This window comes from Chlamydotis macqueenii, chromosome Z, assembly GCF_036417535.1.
Source record: "Chlamydotis macqueenii isolate bChlMac1 chromosome Z, bChlMac1.mat, whole genome shotgun sequence".
In the NCBI taxonomy this organism is placed as follows: domain Eukaryota; kingdom Metazoa; phylum Chordata; class Aves; order Otidiformes; family Otididae; genus Chlamydotis; species Chlamydotis macqueenii.
Genome location: NC_141593.1, coordinates 18,294,775 through 18,312,795, shown reverse-complemented (window position 1 = coordinate 18,312,795; position 18,021 = coordinate 18,294,775). Strand labels below are relative to the sequence as shown.

The window sequence follows — 18,021 nt, the reverse complement described above, 5'->3', positions numbered from 1 at the left end:
GCAATTTTGCCAGGAAGGTCTGTGCTTGTTTAACCTTTGAGGAGGCACGCCTAGCCCGGGCTCTGCAGGGTGGGGAGGAAGCCGTGGGCTTTCGTCTGTCACCTATCGTGCCATGGAAAATGGAACAAAATGCACAGCACTGGAATGCACCCCGAGCCAGGCAGCACAGTCCCCTGCGTGGGTGCTGCGTCCCCTGCAGCTGTGCTTGTTTGAGCACCTCAGCACCTCCTCTTGTCTGCTCTCCTGTTCCTATTCCTGCACAGCTATGTGTGCAATCTGTAGGTGCCAGTTACCTTTGTAGTGGAAACGTTCTTCCTTATGCTTATTTTTCCCATGTATGTATGTGGCATATAGTGGACAGACAATCCAAGTTGAAAAACATGTGACTTGCATTATTACAATGCTGGGCTTGAGCTAACAAACCAGGCTTGTCTTTGTATCAGACCACAAACCAAGCGAGTCCATGCCTGTCCATCATACGCAGAATAAACACAGAGAGAGTTTTCAAGTGGTCCCAAAGAGCTTCCAGTTTCTCTTGCTAGTTAAAGTATTCACATAGTTTAAGTCCACACTTTGACCCACTTGGATGGTTTTGTAATCTTGGGAAAGGTCCTCTGAAGTTCAAAAATTACTTCATATAGAAGCCACTTGTCAGCAGCAAAATATGTCTCCTACATTCCTGTTGCACACTAATTCTAAAGATCACAGTAAGAAACGAGCAAACTTTACAACAGCCCCCCCTACAAACATCCACTCAAGCATTTAAAACCACATCAGATCTGTGTACAAATCTTTTGCTTTCTATGAGTAACCAATGAGTATTATTAGAATATTATTATTTCCAGCAAACTGGGACAGCAGAGCCTATGAAAGCAGACTGCAGCAGAACACAGCGATCTCCCAATCTAGCATTTAACCAGTAAGGCCACCCTTGCTCCCACAGACAGGCTGTTGAGAGACCTAGCACTAGCATGTCATGGCCTTTTCGAAGCCCTTTGCTGGTCCCAGGACTGCTAGCCGGGTGTGTGACCCTACTCTGGCCTTCCGACTGACCTCTACAATGTTCTTCACCTTGGTGACTTTTCGCAACATTTTTGTGTCATGTCTAGGTAGACTGGAAAACATTGGGACCTCAAAAGGGTTTCAGGTTGGGTTTCAGCCCTGCATGACACCTTGGGAGCACAGTGCTTCCTTGGCCCTCCCAGTAACACCTAATTTCACAATAATTACAGTAGTTACTGTATAGGTGGAGGAGTCATCCATACATAGGTCTTCTAAGTCTGGGAATTGTGGTGTCTACATCAAAGCGATAACAAATGCTGCTGCAGCCTGGAGTCCTGCTGGGTTGAAGATTTGATGCACCTTCAGCAGCTGTAATAGTGTAAGTCTTAAAAAGGATAATGTTGTTTTGCCCAGTGTGCTTGGCTTTCCACTGAACCTGCCTCCGGTGCTGTGGCCTACTCAGCTGCCTAACTCCAAATTCTGATAGTGAGTGCACTACGTATAATGAGATAGCAGTTAAATGCTTGAATTTTTGTTTGAGTTTCAATGGCACAAAGCTAAATTGCCACTTCTGTGTAAGTATAATAATACCAAACCACAGACCTGTGTGCTCCATTACTACTAATGCACTTGTCACCTTGCAAACCTGAAGTAAAGCTCATAATCTGGGATGTGATATCAACAGCAGTCCCAGGTATGCAAGGAATGCAGGACTAAACCCTTTGTGCCACAATTTGCACTTTGCATGTTACAGACACCTTTTTTTTTTTTCTCATATCTAGGGTTTCAACATACCTGGGCAATAGATATTAAAATATTCCTAGTGAAAGACTTTAATGGGCACATACCTTCAATTATCCCAAACACAAAAGTTATCAGCTCATTCACTCCATATTATACGTCTCACTGTAATTGCACTAAAGAGAGTCAAGAGGAGCAGGTTTTAATGCAGTATTATGCCACTGCATTACTTACGCACTCTTTACCTGTTCATATCCGGACTACCCTGGTCACTGCTAAAGCTGGGCAAGTAACAGTCTGGTATGTGTCACTGCATTGTACTCACTTTTCCTTGTATGTGCTGGAGTTACTGTACAGTAGAAAAATTATCAGCAGCTGCAAAGGTAAACTGGTTCCAAGTTCTAGTTGTAAATAGAAAAATTGCACAAGACAATAACAGGACATTAATAGAGGAAGCAAAAAGTTATTCTCCTGCCACTGTAAATTCTGATGCTCAACTTTGTAATGACATCTGCCACTGCAATGTTACCCTGTCAAAATGCTTTTGTTTATGTTACTCCTTTTTCCAGCAACAAGTTTACTTTTCTTAGGTATAAATCTGATTTGTCACTGACTGTAGCCATGCCTTGATGACTTCCTCGCTATGCCAGCCAGCTTCCCCAAAGCATGCTACCTCCCCAGCCAGGTGGTGAGATGGTAAGCATGGTAAGGGCTGTAAGCAATTTCTGTTTTTTCACAGGTCAGACAGGAAGTGCCAGCATCTTAAAGATGTGCATTTACTCTGGCACAGAAACAGCCACTATTGTATGAAACTGAAATAGCTGGAAAGAACATAACGTAAAGATATGGGTCTGGAATTTAATCTTGTTCTTGTCCTGATTTCTCCATTAGGAGGCAGAGAAAAAGCTTAAAAGAAACAGGACTAGAAAGAAAGTGTGTGCTTCCATGGCTTGCTATAGAAAAAAAAATATGAAGCATGGCTGGCTGCTATCAGTATATTGTAAGCATTAATGAGGAACAAAGGGGGTTTGTGTGATATAATAATCCTATGACATAATAAATAGATTCCTGGGTTTTTTTACAACCAAAGCTAATTGGACTAGATCCTTTATATTTGCCTGTCATATAATAAAAAAGTGCTTAAAAGCAGAGGTTGTACTAGTTTATTTTCTACGTAGTTCCTCCAGGAATTGGCATCTTATTGAAGTTTCCTGTTTTCTGCTTTGCTGTGGTTGTTTGGATTTGTTACACTGCCAGTGTTATCCACATCTCCTATTGCAGAGTCCGGACACAACCACGACTATGGCAGGTAGCACTCCCAGAGCAGCTGACGCTCCCTCACTAGCTTGGCTTTGTGTGTCTCATAGGAAAACTGGTACAGCAAACACACAAATGCAGAACGGTGCAAACAGCCTTGAAAAGACATTCACACATCCATCAGGTATTATTGCTCTGAATCCAGTACAAGGATGCGTTGACCTTGCTGTCCCAGCAAAGTCAGTGGCCCAGCAAGACTGGGATTCCCAATATGTACATCCCCACCAGCTGGGGAAGAGGCAGCCGCCTTCTCCTGATTCAGTGCTGCAAGGGGTGACTTTTAGCTATACAGAGATAAACCAGTCATCTTTTTGATTCACTCTTTTCGATACTGTTTTCAGCCCATCTATAATTTGCTATCTACTTTTAAATTACCAACTTTTCTTGTTTAAGATAGAACATTTTGAAGCTGAAGAAGTAAAAACACATGTTAAGCTTTTCCTGTATTTTACCAAATTTACTGTCACAAAGGTTTACTGCAAGGCTCTCAAGGCTTACCAATCATAGATGATTAGTCATGCTCTGTACCGTTATTTGATATGTGGAATGGGACTTCATTAATTTGCAGGCATTCTTAATGCGCTGCATAAAGTCAAAGATTACTGGTTTCCCACAAATAAACTTTTCTTCGTCCACTTAAAAGGATTTAACAGAAAACCAATGCAAGTGTCTCTACTTAAGAGCTGCTTCTGCTGGTTCAAAGAGCCCAGTGCTGATCCCACCCCACCATCTACTGGAACTCTGCAGAACCACAGGACTGCCTGCGAGAGATTTGCTCTGCAGGCCACACTCTGATCAAGGCAAGAGACCGGGGGACTGCTCAGAGGAATTACCACTACACACTTGTCCTGCAGTTCACCAGACACTGCTGGTGAGTACTATTTCAACACTGCAGTTGCCAGGCTAGGTGAACTTTTGATCTGACCTGCAATAGACACTTTTTTTCCCTTACGTTATCTTGTAGAATGACCAATAACAGAATAAATGAAAAAATAAAACATGAGAGTTTGCACATAAATTTCCCTTTCCCTTTACCCTAACACCACATATGTGACATGCCCCGGCTCTAGCTCCTTGGTATCACAGACAGTGGAGTGTACCCAGGACAAACCTGCACCTTGACTCTCCAGGTCTTCATACCCAGCCTATCTGCTGCTCCACACCCACATCTGGATTACCCACTCCACCAGGCCCTTCACACCAGCCTTACACCATGCCAGAGGTACTGAATGCAGTTTTAGACCTGAAAATATCATGAGGAAGTCTTTGGAGGGTGACGAGGGAAAGCTACAGCACAGTAAAGGAGATAAACTCAGTGAGAGACTTCCCACTCCTTCTGAATTGGGCACAACAACCAGACTGAGAAAAATTTTAAATTTGGTTCACTTAATTACAAACAGATTATAATTTGGAAAACAATACCCATAAAACCAGTTACTGTTTAACAGCCCTAGGCTAATTACAGAGTGGACTCTCAGGTGTGATTGGCTTATTACTAAATTTGTCTCACAGGATGCCAGTGATATCCCAATAAATAGTACCATGGCAGATGCCCTGATCCCATTGAAAATAAGGGCAAAAAGTCATATTAACTTAGCAGAGGATGTATTTGGCCTTAGAAAGCAGGGAGCAGAGCAGAACAGATCCTCACTCTGTCTTACATTTCATGTGGGAACCTCCAAGATGTAGCTGTCACTTTATTCTTCTTTCTCTAGTCACTGTTTATCTTCTGGCATTTTAAGGGAGATTTTGCTCATTTGCATGGACCCCAGATCAGCCCCCAACAGAGAGCACAGCTGAATCCTTCTGCCTGGCTAAGGGTTGACTTCTCCACACATTATCAGATCATCCTTCCTCCATAGCATACTGTGTCAGGGTGAAAACGGATGCAGAACCTTTGCCCACTTGCCGATGTCCTCTGCAGGGGCAGCAGAAGAGCAGATGAGTAAAGTGAGTCTATGCCATGATGGCAATGTGGGACAGAGCAGTGGCTGTCAGCTGTAAGCACTGATCATCTCTCATCTTTCACTCTCTGCAATACTAGTCTTCAGCCGTGCTCTGCACGCCGGTAAATAACATTTACATAGCATTTGAATGTATGTTTCGACAATCCTCTGTGGTCTCACCACAATTTTTGCATTCACCTAATGAACAACAGTTAAAACGGTAAGCAGAGTTAACTACCCTACATACAGCCAAATGCTGATACACAGGAAAATGTGGGCAAACACAGAAAAAAAAAAAAGCTCTGTGTTTCTGCTACTCTCTTTTCATCAGTTTTCTGTACCAGGGCTTTCTTCCACTAAAAAAAACCACCCCAAAAAGACCCAATTACAACTGACAGTATAAAAACTCAGGAACACTTTGCTTAAATTAAAGAACCATGTAAATTAATAATATTAACACTATCATCTTCATCTGCTGTCTAGACCAGGCTCTGCCTCTTTTGTGGTTTTGCAGTCCTAGTCAGAGTTGCTTTCATAGCCACTGAGCACAGGATGCCCTGAGAAATTTAGAGACATTTGCTTCAAGTCTTCTAAAGAAGCAATAAAAAGATACTTACAGAGAAGTCAGTGACTCAAGCCCAACTCGTAAATCTCATCTTTTCTGGCAGCCTCTGAGCTGTGATATGTCTACCACAGCTGAGACACAGAGCTGTGTTCACCTGGTGCTCACATCTGCATGGGGAAAGGCATTTTGCTAAAGCATTGGCCTTGCTTCTCTTCTGATCGATGAGGAGGCCCGGAGTTGCCGGCTCTCAAACACGTTCTGTCCCTGCGGGCTGTGGAAACCTACCTCAGAGGAGGTGCCTGGCTCTCCCATAGCTGAAGGTAAGCTGAACCCCTGCCAAATGCACACAGTGCCATAGGCAATATTGTGCCCCACATGGGACCTGCAAGGAACCAGCTGCCATGTGTTCCTCCTCCAAATTCCCTGGCTGCCTGCCCGCGATGCACCTCCTTCCCAGGCTAATGCACTGCAAGAGTGAGACTGGAGCAATCTCCAAAGCCCATGCCTCCATCTCAAGAGCAGAATGGAAGGTCCAAGACCGAACAATGGTAAATGGGCAGGCAGAACAGTGAGTATTTAATTGATTGGATTGGGTAGAGGACTGCAGAGAGGCCAGCTAACTGCGTAACCTGCGTAAAGTAGCAGTGGCCAGGGCCAGGAATCCTGTGTACGCAGGGGACAAAGGGCCTCCTGCCACATGCAGGAAGCAAAGGCCACTTCGGGGGTCTTGTGAAGATCACCAGGGTAGGGGTGACAACTAGCAGTTCAAAATGCCTGACCCTGCTCTGGTGCCTCCTCCGTGAAGTCCGCAGCCGAGGCAGCACTTCGAGCAGAGCCAGGGCGTTAGGCCGGACCGACTGGACTGTCACCCCCGCTGTCACCCCCGGGGCCACCCTCCCGGCCAGCAGATGCCGGTTAGGAGCTGACCGGCTGCATAACGCTTGCTGTGGTCCCAGCTTGCACAGACAGCACTTGCCACACGGTGGATCCCTCCTCAACACAAAAAGGCCTGCAAGCAGCCAAAGCACAAACCCGTCACCAGCACAGAAACGAAACAGGGCCTGTCCTTGTCTCTGTCCCCGCAGTCCCACCTCATGCCTCTCCACAGCTAAGGACCCTTGAGCAGATCAGACTGCTGCATTGTGGAGAATTTCAGCTCTGGCCTTTCGTTTCAAGCTGTTGAGGCTGTACTTCTTCCTGGACCTGGACTATCTTTTTCCAAACACATACTTTGGATTCAGGTTCAGAAGCAGTTGCCTGGGATGTGAATCAGCTCCAGGTACAACTCCCGCAGTGTTCACACGTGCGTTATGTCTCCAGCATCCCTTGTAGCCACAGGAATCCATCAAAACACCAGAACAGAATAAACACAGTGAACAAAGTCTAGGGGCTTCTTAGGCTGACCAAACTTAGGCATAGCTTTAGTGGAGGTCCTGTCGGCGCTTTTGGGCCATAAGTGTCTCGCCTTTCCTAATTTTCATATATTAGTTTGCCTTATTCAGCAGTAGTGATGTGTGTCTTCCAGTGAACCACTGCTAAGTCAACTTGTTCGGTCCCTCCCATCCACCAGCCCCTAGGCGCTGTTGGTGATCCATTGCTCCACGTGAACTCTAAGTCAGCCCATTTATTGTTATTTCTTCCATGGAAACAACCAGGAAAAAAAATCAAAGCTCATCTGGGTCCCCTCCCCTTTACAGTAACAAGTCTGAGTTCTCAAGTTAGGGAAGCAGAGGCCCAGTCAAAAAAAAAAACAGCGTGAAGAGGTGGGTCTACAGTTAGTTTGGCAGACACTGGGTTTGGAGCATCCACTGTGAACTATTATACCTCTTGCACTATGCTGTTGGAGCTATCGCTATCCACTTCAGCCACGGTAATGTGCTCTCAGTTATTATCCCGTCATTATACATTGTACTTTAACTAACTGTAATTGGGTAGTAGGAAACTAAGGTGGAAAGGACTTGCTGATTTGTGTTCTCCATGCAGGAGTTAAATCAGGAAACAGGTAATGTCTGAAAACATAATTTCACAAACCATGCTCAGAGGCATGCTGACAGCACAGTGATACAGGCAGCCTGACCACCAGCTGTCCGGGAGTGCCATACACGCCGCTCGGCCGGCAGCGCAAGGATGTCTGCACCAACCTGCGCTGGCAGCTCTGCACATGCTCCGTCTGCCAGCCAAGTCCCACTCACCCTCTGAGGCTTGTTTGTCTACGGCTGAGGCTGGATGAGCTGCAGCATCCCTCAGAGCTGCTCACAGGCAGTTTCATTCGCTGAAGCAAAGGCATTTTTCAGAAGCTCAGTTAAGCTTCCAGGGATGTCATTTTAAGAGGGTCCATAACAATCAGAAAATACCATTTCCATCGGGCTACTGATAATGTCCTTGCCTTGACAACAACCTGCAGCCATAAAGCGAGTTTAATTCTCTGACAAGAAGATTGGCGACAGCTATCGTTGCATTGTTTACTGTAATATATGGGATTCTTCCCTGAAAACCCTGGAGATGGCATTTCTCTGGTCTGGTTGTAAATAATGAGATAGACCACAATGGATTTCAGTTCCTCATCAGTGTTTGATCAGCACAAAGGTAAGTCACCTGCTACTAATTTCAAAATCCTCTGGTCCTCCCATGCCTCCCATGCAAATGTAGGAAGATTACTTGACAGAATGAATAACAACAACTTTTTGAAAAGCTCAGGTCTCATAGAGATTTATTTTGATTGCACATGAAGGAATTTCTTCCATCAGTTTTAGAGACGGATATTTCAGCCTATTGCTACAGTGATTTTTAAAACTATTTTTTTTCAGCAGAATAGCAACAGCATCTGATTACTTTTATGCTTAACATTGAGAGATGTATGTATATATTTATTGTTTATATTACATATTGGTCCTCTTATGGATATACATATAAAAATAATTGCAATATTAGCAATCAGAGCAGTTTAAAATGGAGTAAAAATTTAACAAAAGCTGATTTTCCTAAGTCTTCTAGTTTGTATACATCAAAAAGACTAGATGCCGACAAGTGATCAACTTTGCTTCAGCAAATCTTAGCTATCTAGGTAAGAGTTGCCATAATTTTTAATTTAAGATATCTTTAAAAGCCCCAACATGAAGATTTTCTACACTGTAAGGTTGCTATGGAAATACAAATGTCTCTTTTTTGTCTGTTTTTAAGTCAAATGGTTGAATTTAATGTCTTTATTTGCCAATACCAGCTTTTATGTCTTACGGCTTAACCCACTATAAGGAAGGTAGTGGCATTCCTTTTATGTTCCCAAAGCAGGAAACTGTCATTGTTTGAATATCCGTGTTGCAACAAATTTCTCTTTAAGTCAGCTAGCCAAATAATTTGTGTGCAGTAGCCACAGTTTCCTGGCAGCACACCTGCCAAGTGTCCAAGCAGACATGGCCATGCTGGCCCCTCAACGAAGGTGCTGGCTGTAGAAAAAAAAAAGAAGGGCAGGAGCACTGCAGTGCTTTTTGGGTGGCTGGGTCCCACAGGTTGTACTTCTGTGCTTGCCTATGCTTCTTTGGGGAACCCAAAGTCAATACAGTCCACATAAAGCAGTGAGCTTATGGCTGCCTTTCAGCCACAGTAGTGCTCAAAGCCTGAAGCAACTCTACACCAGCCCGCCAGCACCTCAGCCTGAGTCGATGGGAAGGAGTAGGAAGCCAGCAAGCAAAACTGAGTGACAAGACAAAAAATACCAGCAAGGATAAAGGAGGAAGGGAAGTGAAACAGGAGAAGGGGGATCCGTACTGCAGGAATAGAGACAGGTGCTCCTAGGTCACGTGCAAATAGTATAAGGAGGATTTTCCCCAACAGAACAGACGTGTGGGGCGAACTGAGCTTCCGCAGCTCCAAACAGCCCTTCTCAAGCTTTCCATCTGCAGGCACTACAAGTGTGCTCGGTGCCACACGCCAATCCAGCAGTGCTCAGACTGGAGAGGGAGAGGGGAAACGCTGCACGCACAGCGCTGTGGGGATGGCAGCCAGGGAGCTGATGGAAGTGGTGCCAGGAATGAGGCTGGAATATGACCAGGGCTGGGGAAGGGGAAGTCATGTCTCCAGGTGGATAAAGGGGTGGACAACAGGAGACCACTGACCCAAACCACCTTATCTGGATAGAAGTGAGAGAGCTAGGAGGCAACATGTGCTTGTACCTCCCCTCACTCCTAATCTGCGGCCCCTCCTCCTGCCAGGCCACTCTCCACAGTGACCCATCCTTCTTCCTGTCCAGTGTCATCTCCAGCCCCATGTCACACTCCACTCACAGCATCTCTCCAGCAAGAAGGTCCCCTCCAGATAAATCCATCATCTCCCCTCCACCACCACTGCAGGGATGCTGGCTGTTTAGATGATTTGTGACTTACTGTTTGCCTTCCCTGGTAGCTGTGTGGGAGGCGGACGGCGAGCAGAAGCAGACAACACACAGTTAATGGGACACTGAACCCATTGGTTAGCATGCAAAGAAGTCTGTATTCAAAATTTACAGTGTATAGCAGATTTTATCTAAATAGCATGTTAATATCTTGGCACATTACTGATTTAAGCGGGCATAATATTTTTAGCAAAGAGAAGGGGTATATCTTTCATTGGAGCAATTTATAATAATGGAAGAAGACAGACTAGCTTTCAAACACACCAGATCAATATCTGTTGGTCCGATAAAATAATCCAACCCTCCCTACAGACCCTTTCTCCACCCTCACATTAGAAAACTATCCCAGCTACAGACCAAAAAAAAACCAGCATTCTAGGCTTGAAAATCATTCTGCCTCTTTGCAATACTTCCTATGGCACTGCTCATTAGTATCTTATATTACTTACCAATAGTAACAGCAGTAGCAATGTGAGACTTAAAGAAGCCAAACAACATCGGAAAGCCCTCCCCCCTAACAGTGCTTGGTGCCATTTAATTGTGTGTTGTACTTCAAACATTTTCCATGTAAACAGGGAAGCTAGACAAAGGCCCGGACTGGTACATTCACAGCCAGACACACACAGGGATTATTACTTCATTAAGCGATCAATAAATTCATAATATTAGAGAGTGAGTTACAATTTCCAAAAACTGCACTCATCCATCTCCCACTGACCCTTGACACTGACATGATTAAATCAAATAAACTGCCTAGTGTTGTGTCGTGCCGACAAGCTTTGGGAAATCACATAAGGCATCTGGCTGCCAGTGGAGACGAGAGGGTTTATAGGAAAGCGGGGAGTAAATTGTATACATAAATACTTCTTCTGCACAATGAACATAAATTATCCTGTTTTCCAGTCTTCAGTTTTCAAAACTTAGTTTTAGCAAGGTCTAACTCAGACATTGTCAAGATCACATACACTAAGCTTAAAAATCCAATGCAGGAGACAGCATGCACTTACATACATCTAACATGCACTTTGTAAAACAACACATCAGCCAACATCACAAATTGTGCAAAACATGCACTCTTCACAGGAGAGTCAGAGGAGAATTAATGTCATGAGCAGTGTAATTTCATTGCTCTGAATCCTATGATGATTCTGTGTGTTTCTTTATATACCCCCTTCCGACAAAAAGACAGTTACTTTATCTTAAAGAAATGACACATTTTTAAAATACTGCAGCTTATTTCAAATAGACTGGCTTTTAACATTTATTCTTTCTGAGGATTTTAACTACAAAAGAAGATGTCACAACCCTGTATGTCATTTGGTCTCTGCTCACTAAGATTCTTCCAGACCTTCCTACGCCACTGTTGTGCCAGCCTGCAATTTCTCCCTTATGCTTGCTCCACACGCAGTTTCTTAGCTGGAACTTCTGCCTTCCTGAAGCTGACTGACAGATTCCTTTCATCAGTAGCACAGCAATTTTCCCAAACAAAATGTAAAATGTATCTGAAATGGCACCAATACTCACTGGCATTTACAGAACTGCAAGATAATAAGCAAAGTACCACTAACACATTTGAAGGTGGAGGGTCAGGTATTTGGCTGCTCACAATCCCTTTATCCAACCTGGTGCTGGTGCCCCAGGCACAGCCTAACTCTACAGCAGGGTAAGCTCACAGATGGGACACAAGCACTCAGTGCCTCACTGTCACCTTCTGCAAAATACTCACTCTCTGAATCATTCCTATCCTGCCCAGGAAGGTGTCTACAAAAAGAAACAGCCGACAAGCTTTGCACAAGTCCCCTCATTCCTTGACAGGGTAGGCTGGAAGAAGATGGAAATGGAGATGTTGTGTCACCTGGAGCCAAGCGCATCCAGCATAAATGACATCCCAGCCCCCCTGGCATTTCCGCTTCCTCTCATGTGAAGCATCAGAAGACCACACATCTGTCTTCCTCCTCACCCGCCACCCAAAGCCACAGAGGTCGTGTTAAAGATACCTCACCTGAAATTGTGTCACCCTACAGGAACTGAATTAGTGTCAGTCTACTTTCTGCAGATGCACAATATGGGCACTCATCAATTCCTCCTGGCCCAGTCTCCTTTGCCAGCAGGGTCACAGCCTGGTCCACCTGCATCTCTTTGCTCTGACAGCTAGGACTCATGGGTAGGGAGGTGTCAATCTTCAATGTGGCCTCATGCCACCATCCCTTAACAGGAGTGGAGCCCATGTTCTGCGAGAGCAGGCGTGGGGAAAACGTCTTCATTCATTCATCCATCCATCCATTAATCCAGAATTAATTCATTAATTCCTCCTCACAGGAGGATAATTGCTCTAGGGAAAGCAGATTCAGCCCAACATAAGCAAAGGCACGGGGAGAAGGTGTTTTGGGTTTAGTCAGATGAAAAAGGGCAGAGGGAGTCAGAGATCCACATGCAGGTGTGCATCCATGTCCTCATCTTCCTGCCATCCTGCCCTCCAGGTAAGAAACTGCTCGGCTTGAGAGATGGAGAGTTTCCTTCTGTGGCTGGATTGCTCTGCTCCTGACTCATAGCAGGAAAATGTAACAGTACTTAGAATCATAGAATGGTTAGGGTTGAAGGACCTTTAAAGGTCATCTACTCCAACCCCCCTGCAAGGAGCAGGGACATCTTCAACTAGATCAGGTTGCTCAGAGCCTCATCCACCCTGGCCTTGAACATTTCCAGGGATGGGGCATCCACCACCTCTCTGGACAAGCTGTTCCAGTGTTCTACTTATGAAGCTAAACAGCAAGAAAAAATTTACACGTGTAATACCCAAAAGGAGGTGAGGGCCCCTTTGATCCACTGTCTGCCTGAGTACATCTACTGATTTTTTTCTCAATGCCAGCAGCATCTTCTCGGTGCCATTCCCCTATAATAACCACCACATACAGCCATGAGAGGAGCTGTATAGGTGCTCATGGCTGGCACCTCCTGTGTACCTCCAGAGACTGACCAAGAGGAGCAACACAACTTGCCTTGTCTCCTTGCCTTCCACCCAGCCCATTCTACCCCCCTCTTTGAGTAAGGGACTAGTTCAGTCCTGAGCTTGTTATTAACATGTCTTTGCTGAGTTTACTGATTGTGAGAGCAATCTGCAGATCTGGCACAATAAGCAAATCTGATTAATGGACCCTGTGGTAAAGTCACTCCTTTTTTCATATACTAGTCACCAATGATGACTCTCCAGAGGCAATGACTCTTAGTCTCTCTTGATCTCCCAAGGTCAAAGCTTCTGAGCCAAACGAACAGTTCCCTTAGCAACAGATTCCCCAACAGACTAAAAATCCAGTTAACATTTTTAATTTACAAAATTTATCAAATGCGTAATTTAAAAGACCAGCTAGAAGAAAGAAAATAAATTAAATTCTCTTCAGTTGAGTAGTGATGGAGAGGGAATCTGTGCACTGGTGAAGGCAGATTTAACATCAGCTTTCTAGTTTTCCCAAGCCTACAACCAGAGCTCCAGCTTTGACAGACTAACCTTTCCCAGGGTAAGAGCTGATTGTGTTTCCATGGCAGCCAAGTTTTGAAGTCAAGAGTGATAATTACATCCCAGGGAGAGAAGGTCACATGTGGGGAATTACGCTGGGCTGAAAACATGGAACTCGTGTGGGTTCAGTTGCAACATCTGATCAGAATGTGAATAGTGTAGCTAATACTATAAAATTAAAATTATCTTTAGACATCTTTTATCACTTAAAAATATATATGACAATATGACATATTGTCATATATATGACATATGACTTAAAAATATATATGACAAAAAATATATTTGTATTAATGTGTTAATAATAATGTATTATTTGATTATGAAAGACTTTTTGCTAACTTTTCAAAATCTCTTTGAAGGATCTCCCTTTTTTCTGCATAGCTTACATAGTCATGCCATCTCCAGAAGATACAGCAGTAAGGATAAGTCACCAGTCACTTGATCTGTCTTTCATTTGATCAACTCTCTAGCATGAATTAGGTGTCAGTTTTACTTTCTCCTGCTAATGAGGCAGTGCAGTAGTTGGATGAATGTTCCGCTCTGTAGCTCTCTCTCTGCCACAGAGGACAACACAGCTCACTGCAGCTGTACCTCTTTTCAAGATCAGAAACTCTTTTTAAGATTAAACATGAGACTGTGGCTGACCAGCAATACATATCTAGAGCATTTTAGCATTACATCAGATTTGACCCTGCACCAAAAAATCAACCCTTTTGACTCCTGTGGTTAACAGGTTAATAGTCCTCTTGAAGCCACAGGAGGTGTAGGCATGTGAAGCATGGGATGACCAGTCTGGAAGGAAGTTACAAGCAAAGAAGCAAAGAGAGAATTATCTCATTATCTAGAAATAAAAATCTGATGAGTGTTCAGGAACAGGTCCTACAAAGCATCTGCTTTAAATAATACCTCATGCTGTAACTGCCAAACAAAATAAACCTCTCCTGGGTTACAAGCAATAGTCCACCTTTCCTTTTTGCAGAAATTAACACAAAACCATTGCTGCCAGAAGTCCACTTTCCTGAGAAGAAAATTCCCCTGGACACCACAGGAAAAGGAAGTGAAAAGCGTCAGTCCTCTGACTGCTGCAAGGATAATACTGAAACTGAAAACACCTGTGTCCTGATTTCATCCTATCTCATAGAAGTGTAGCCATCAATATTATGAGCTGGTTCATTTATTACTTCATTATTTCTCAAGTCATGTTACATTAATGTTAGTATGATTCTTCATAAGAGGCAGAAACTTTCTGGAAGTTTTCTTACGTCCTCTCAGTGTCTATGTCTGACAGTTTGTGGAAGAATATATTACAAAAACAGAGTTTCAGATGACTAACAAAAACCACAGTGCTGTTTAGATACACTGTGTTCCACCTCGAGTTACGTAGTCATAAAAATCAGTGAAATAAGTGTCATTATTTTCACTGTTAATCATTTGTACTTGCTCTCCGTTTACTCATGGGCATACTCCTCCCCTGCAGGTGATGCAGCAGAAGAGATTGATTTGACTGTGGTTTACCAAGCAGCAGCTAATGGCGATGTGAACACACTAACTGCAGTGATTCGAGAAGATCCTTCCATCCTGGAGTGCTGTGACAGCGAGGGTAAATGAAGGCTAAGCTTGTTCTCAGGGCATTAGTTGCTTCAGCTTGTAATTAAATTTTCCATTTTTTTATCCTGATTTTTGTGTTCAGCAAATTATATATAGCAGCTGGAAATGCTCAGCAGTTTGGATACTTCTTTCCCCTTTATTTGTAAGATTTATAATATTGATACAAATAAGGTTTTTTACTATAATCAGATAGTACTTTATCAGGAATCTATTTTATCTTCTTCAGGGAGATGCTGAGAAGTTGTTGGCATTTCAGGGAAAGAAAAATAATATTTTTTAATCCAAGTCAAATGCTACACCTTCTGCACATATCTAGAGTAGAGCGTTCTGGTCTTTTGACTTAAAAAGTATGTGTACAGACAAAGTTTGAATGATTTTGTCATCTAACTGTTTGCCAAAGTGTTGGTTGTATAATGTGCAATGATCTAAATAATATTTTATCCGTGAAATGGTGCTCTTTTTTTCTTTTCTTTGTGCCCAGGTTACTATCTAATGTTATTACAAAGTGTTGTCCATTGGTTGGGTTTTATACATATCTATTTCCCAAGTGAATTAGAACCACAGCTCTCTGGAAGCTTCTCTCAAGGAAGAGTTTGTTTATTCAAAAGTATTTTTTTAATTGCACTTTCTTTTAAAGGGTCTGAACACTGTCTATTCTAATATCTACCAGCTTTTAGCAAGTTACCAATTTTTCCTACACTTTAAACCCAACATCCTAACTGTTATCTTTAAAACATCCATTGGTCAGTAGGGAAAATGCTTAATCAAGCTAACATGCTCTCAGTCCTGATCTTCACTGGAAGAGGGACTAGGTATGAAGGGCGGGGGGTGGCAATAGTCTGATCAGTAAACAGAAGTATTTCAGCTCCAGAATAAACGTGTTTACATACAAATGTAACGAAAGACCAGTCTTGCAAGAAAAAACATACGGCTCATATCCTGCACATACAGCAGGCTCTGCATAACCTCAGATTGAGCAGCATGTATTCACTCAGCAGTGTCATTGAATCCAGTAAGAATAATTCTTCAGTTCTCTAAGAAGTTTCTATTAGTCTTATAGTTTCTAGTATTCATGTTTATTCCCAGCTTAGTCATTTCAAATTGCTTTGTCAGATTCTGCAGGAAAATCTCTTGCTGTTATTCAGCAGTTAACAGAATGTAAGGAAGAGGAAGCAATTAAAGGATATCAGAATACTTCATGATGAAATTTGAGTATTAGGTTTTTTCCAGCACAGAAATTGTTGCAGAATATAAAATAAGTTCTCATGAAAACAGAAAAAAAAATATTCTAGAGAAAATCCAGTCCTTAAAAATAAGTTGTTGGCTACATAAAGCATCAACTCACACACATACACCTTCGCATGGGACAGGGCTTGTTTTCATAAATCTTTCGAATACACAGAGACAGAACTAAGCTGAGGTTTGAGAAAACCGGCCAAGCACCATCTAGCTACTAGTCACTCTGAAGAATATCAGCCTCCGAAATGGTGTACAAAGCTAACAGTTCATATTGGGAGCTCATCAACAGAAAAACACTTTTCCCTCCAGGAGTAGAGTTAATGAGGCTTTTGCTAATGAAGTCATGCTCTTTTTACAATCAGTGGTCAGTAACTGGCATAGCAGTTACTTCCTGTCTGCAAAAAGCTGAGTACAACTGTTGGACTGTTGTCAGAGAAAGGATTTGTTCATTTGCCAGTGCTAACATTAGCCACTAAGACAATATCTCTATCTTATGGCTTTGACAAAATAAAAATTGTTAAAGAACACTTGACTTTCTTCCCCAGGTTGCACGCCTTTGATGCATGCTGTGTCAGGACGCCAGGTGGATACAGTGAAGCTTCTGTTGAAGATGGGAGCCAATATTAATATTCAAGATGCTTGTGGACGTACCAGTTTATCTCTGGCAACTTATCTGGTACCAAGACTTGGGGGAGAAGGATGGAAAGATAGAGGGAGTGAAGGAAGTAAATGTGCAGACCAAATAAGTTTTCTGTTTGTACTACAGAAAGGAAAAAAGTACAAAACCTTTGGTTCTAGACAACAGTGAAATTGTAAACTTTATTACAATGCAAAGCTGGAAGCAATGATTATTAGGAAAGGATCAGGACTCCTTTCAGAGTGTCTTTTCTCTTTTGGGTTGTAAAATCAGTGCGTGGCATGGGGATCTCACTAAATCCAGGGTCCTCTGTGTAGTTTCAAGAAAACCACTTGTTTCTGTGCACTGGAAAGTCCCCTCTTGTTCTTAATACGCAGATAAACTGTTCCCACCCCACTGTCAGTATCAAATTTTTATGTTTCAGAAAGGGCATTGCTATTTCAAATTCTGGTGGCCAGCAGGCATGTTTTCCTGCACATTACATGAGCCAGGGCATTACTTTTTTTCACTATAGTGATAGACCTTGGATGACCAGATTAAGAACTTAACTTCAAGGTGCTGCAGGTGCTGGTGCAGATGCTCAGATCGTAAGCAATCCAATCCCCTAATCAACCCATATGCAAGCAACAGCAGGGGCAGACATCCCATTGAGAAGTTCGGGAAGGGAGGTATGGAGATCTGTCTGAAGCACACTAGGATGGTCCTCCTCTCCTAAGCCTTCTACTCCTCGCTGCAGGGAATTCAGGATTCAGAGAGAGGATGGAGATGAAGTTAGTTGGGCAGAGGGGTTGACCATGGGCTTCCATTATTAGTTGGACAGAAAGGAAGAAGGAATGTTCACCCATGCTTCATAGTATGAATTATGGCTGGATGACTGCCAGTGCATTTAAACCGATACCGTGCAGCCTAATTAAATCTCATCCCTTGCATCTAGTTTCTCCCTGCAAATTCAGGATGAAAACAATGCTTCTGCTCAGCTATGTGATATTCAGCCAGAAAATAAGTGTAGAAAATAGCAAAACGGGCAGTCTCATTCAGTGCAAGAAGCATGTCCCACTTACT

General features: G+C 43.2%; 1 protein-coding gene across 1 annotated transcript in view; it reads left to right on the top strand.

Annotated features, from left to right (window-relative positions):
• The first annotated feature begins 8,030 nt into the window (after positions 1 to 8,030).
• Positions 8,031 to 18,021, top strand: part of ANKRD55 (ankyrin repeat domain 55) — a 46,604-nt gene continuing 36,613 nt past the window's right edge. The window contains exons 1-3 of the mRNA XM_086770921.1: positions 8,031 to 8,157; positions 14,953 to 15,075; positions 16,868 to 16,998. Coding sequence (XP_086627047.1) covers positions 8,118 to 8,157; positions 14,953 to 15,075; positions 16,868 to 16,998 — 294 coding nt within the window. The 5' untranslated portion in view covers positions 8,031 to 8,117. The remainder of the gene's footprint in view (positions 8,158 to 14,952; positions 15,076 to 16,867; positions 16,999 to 18,021) is intronic.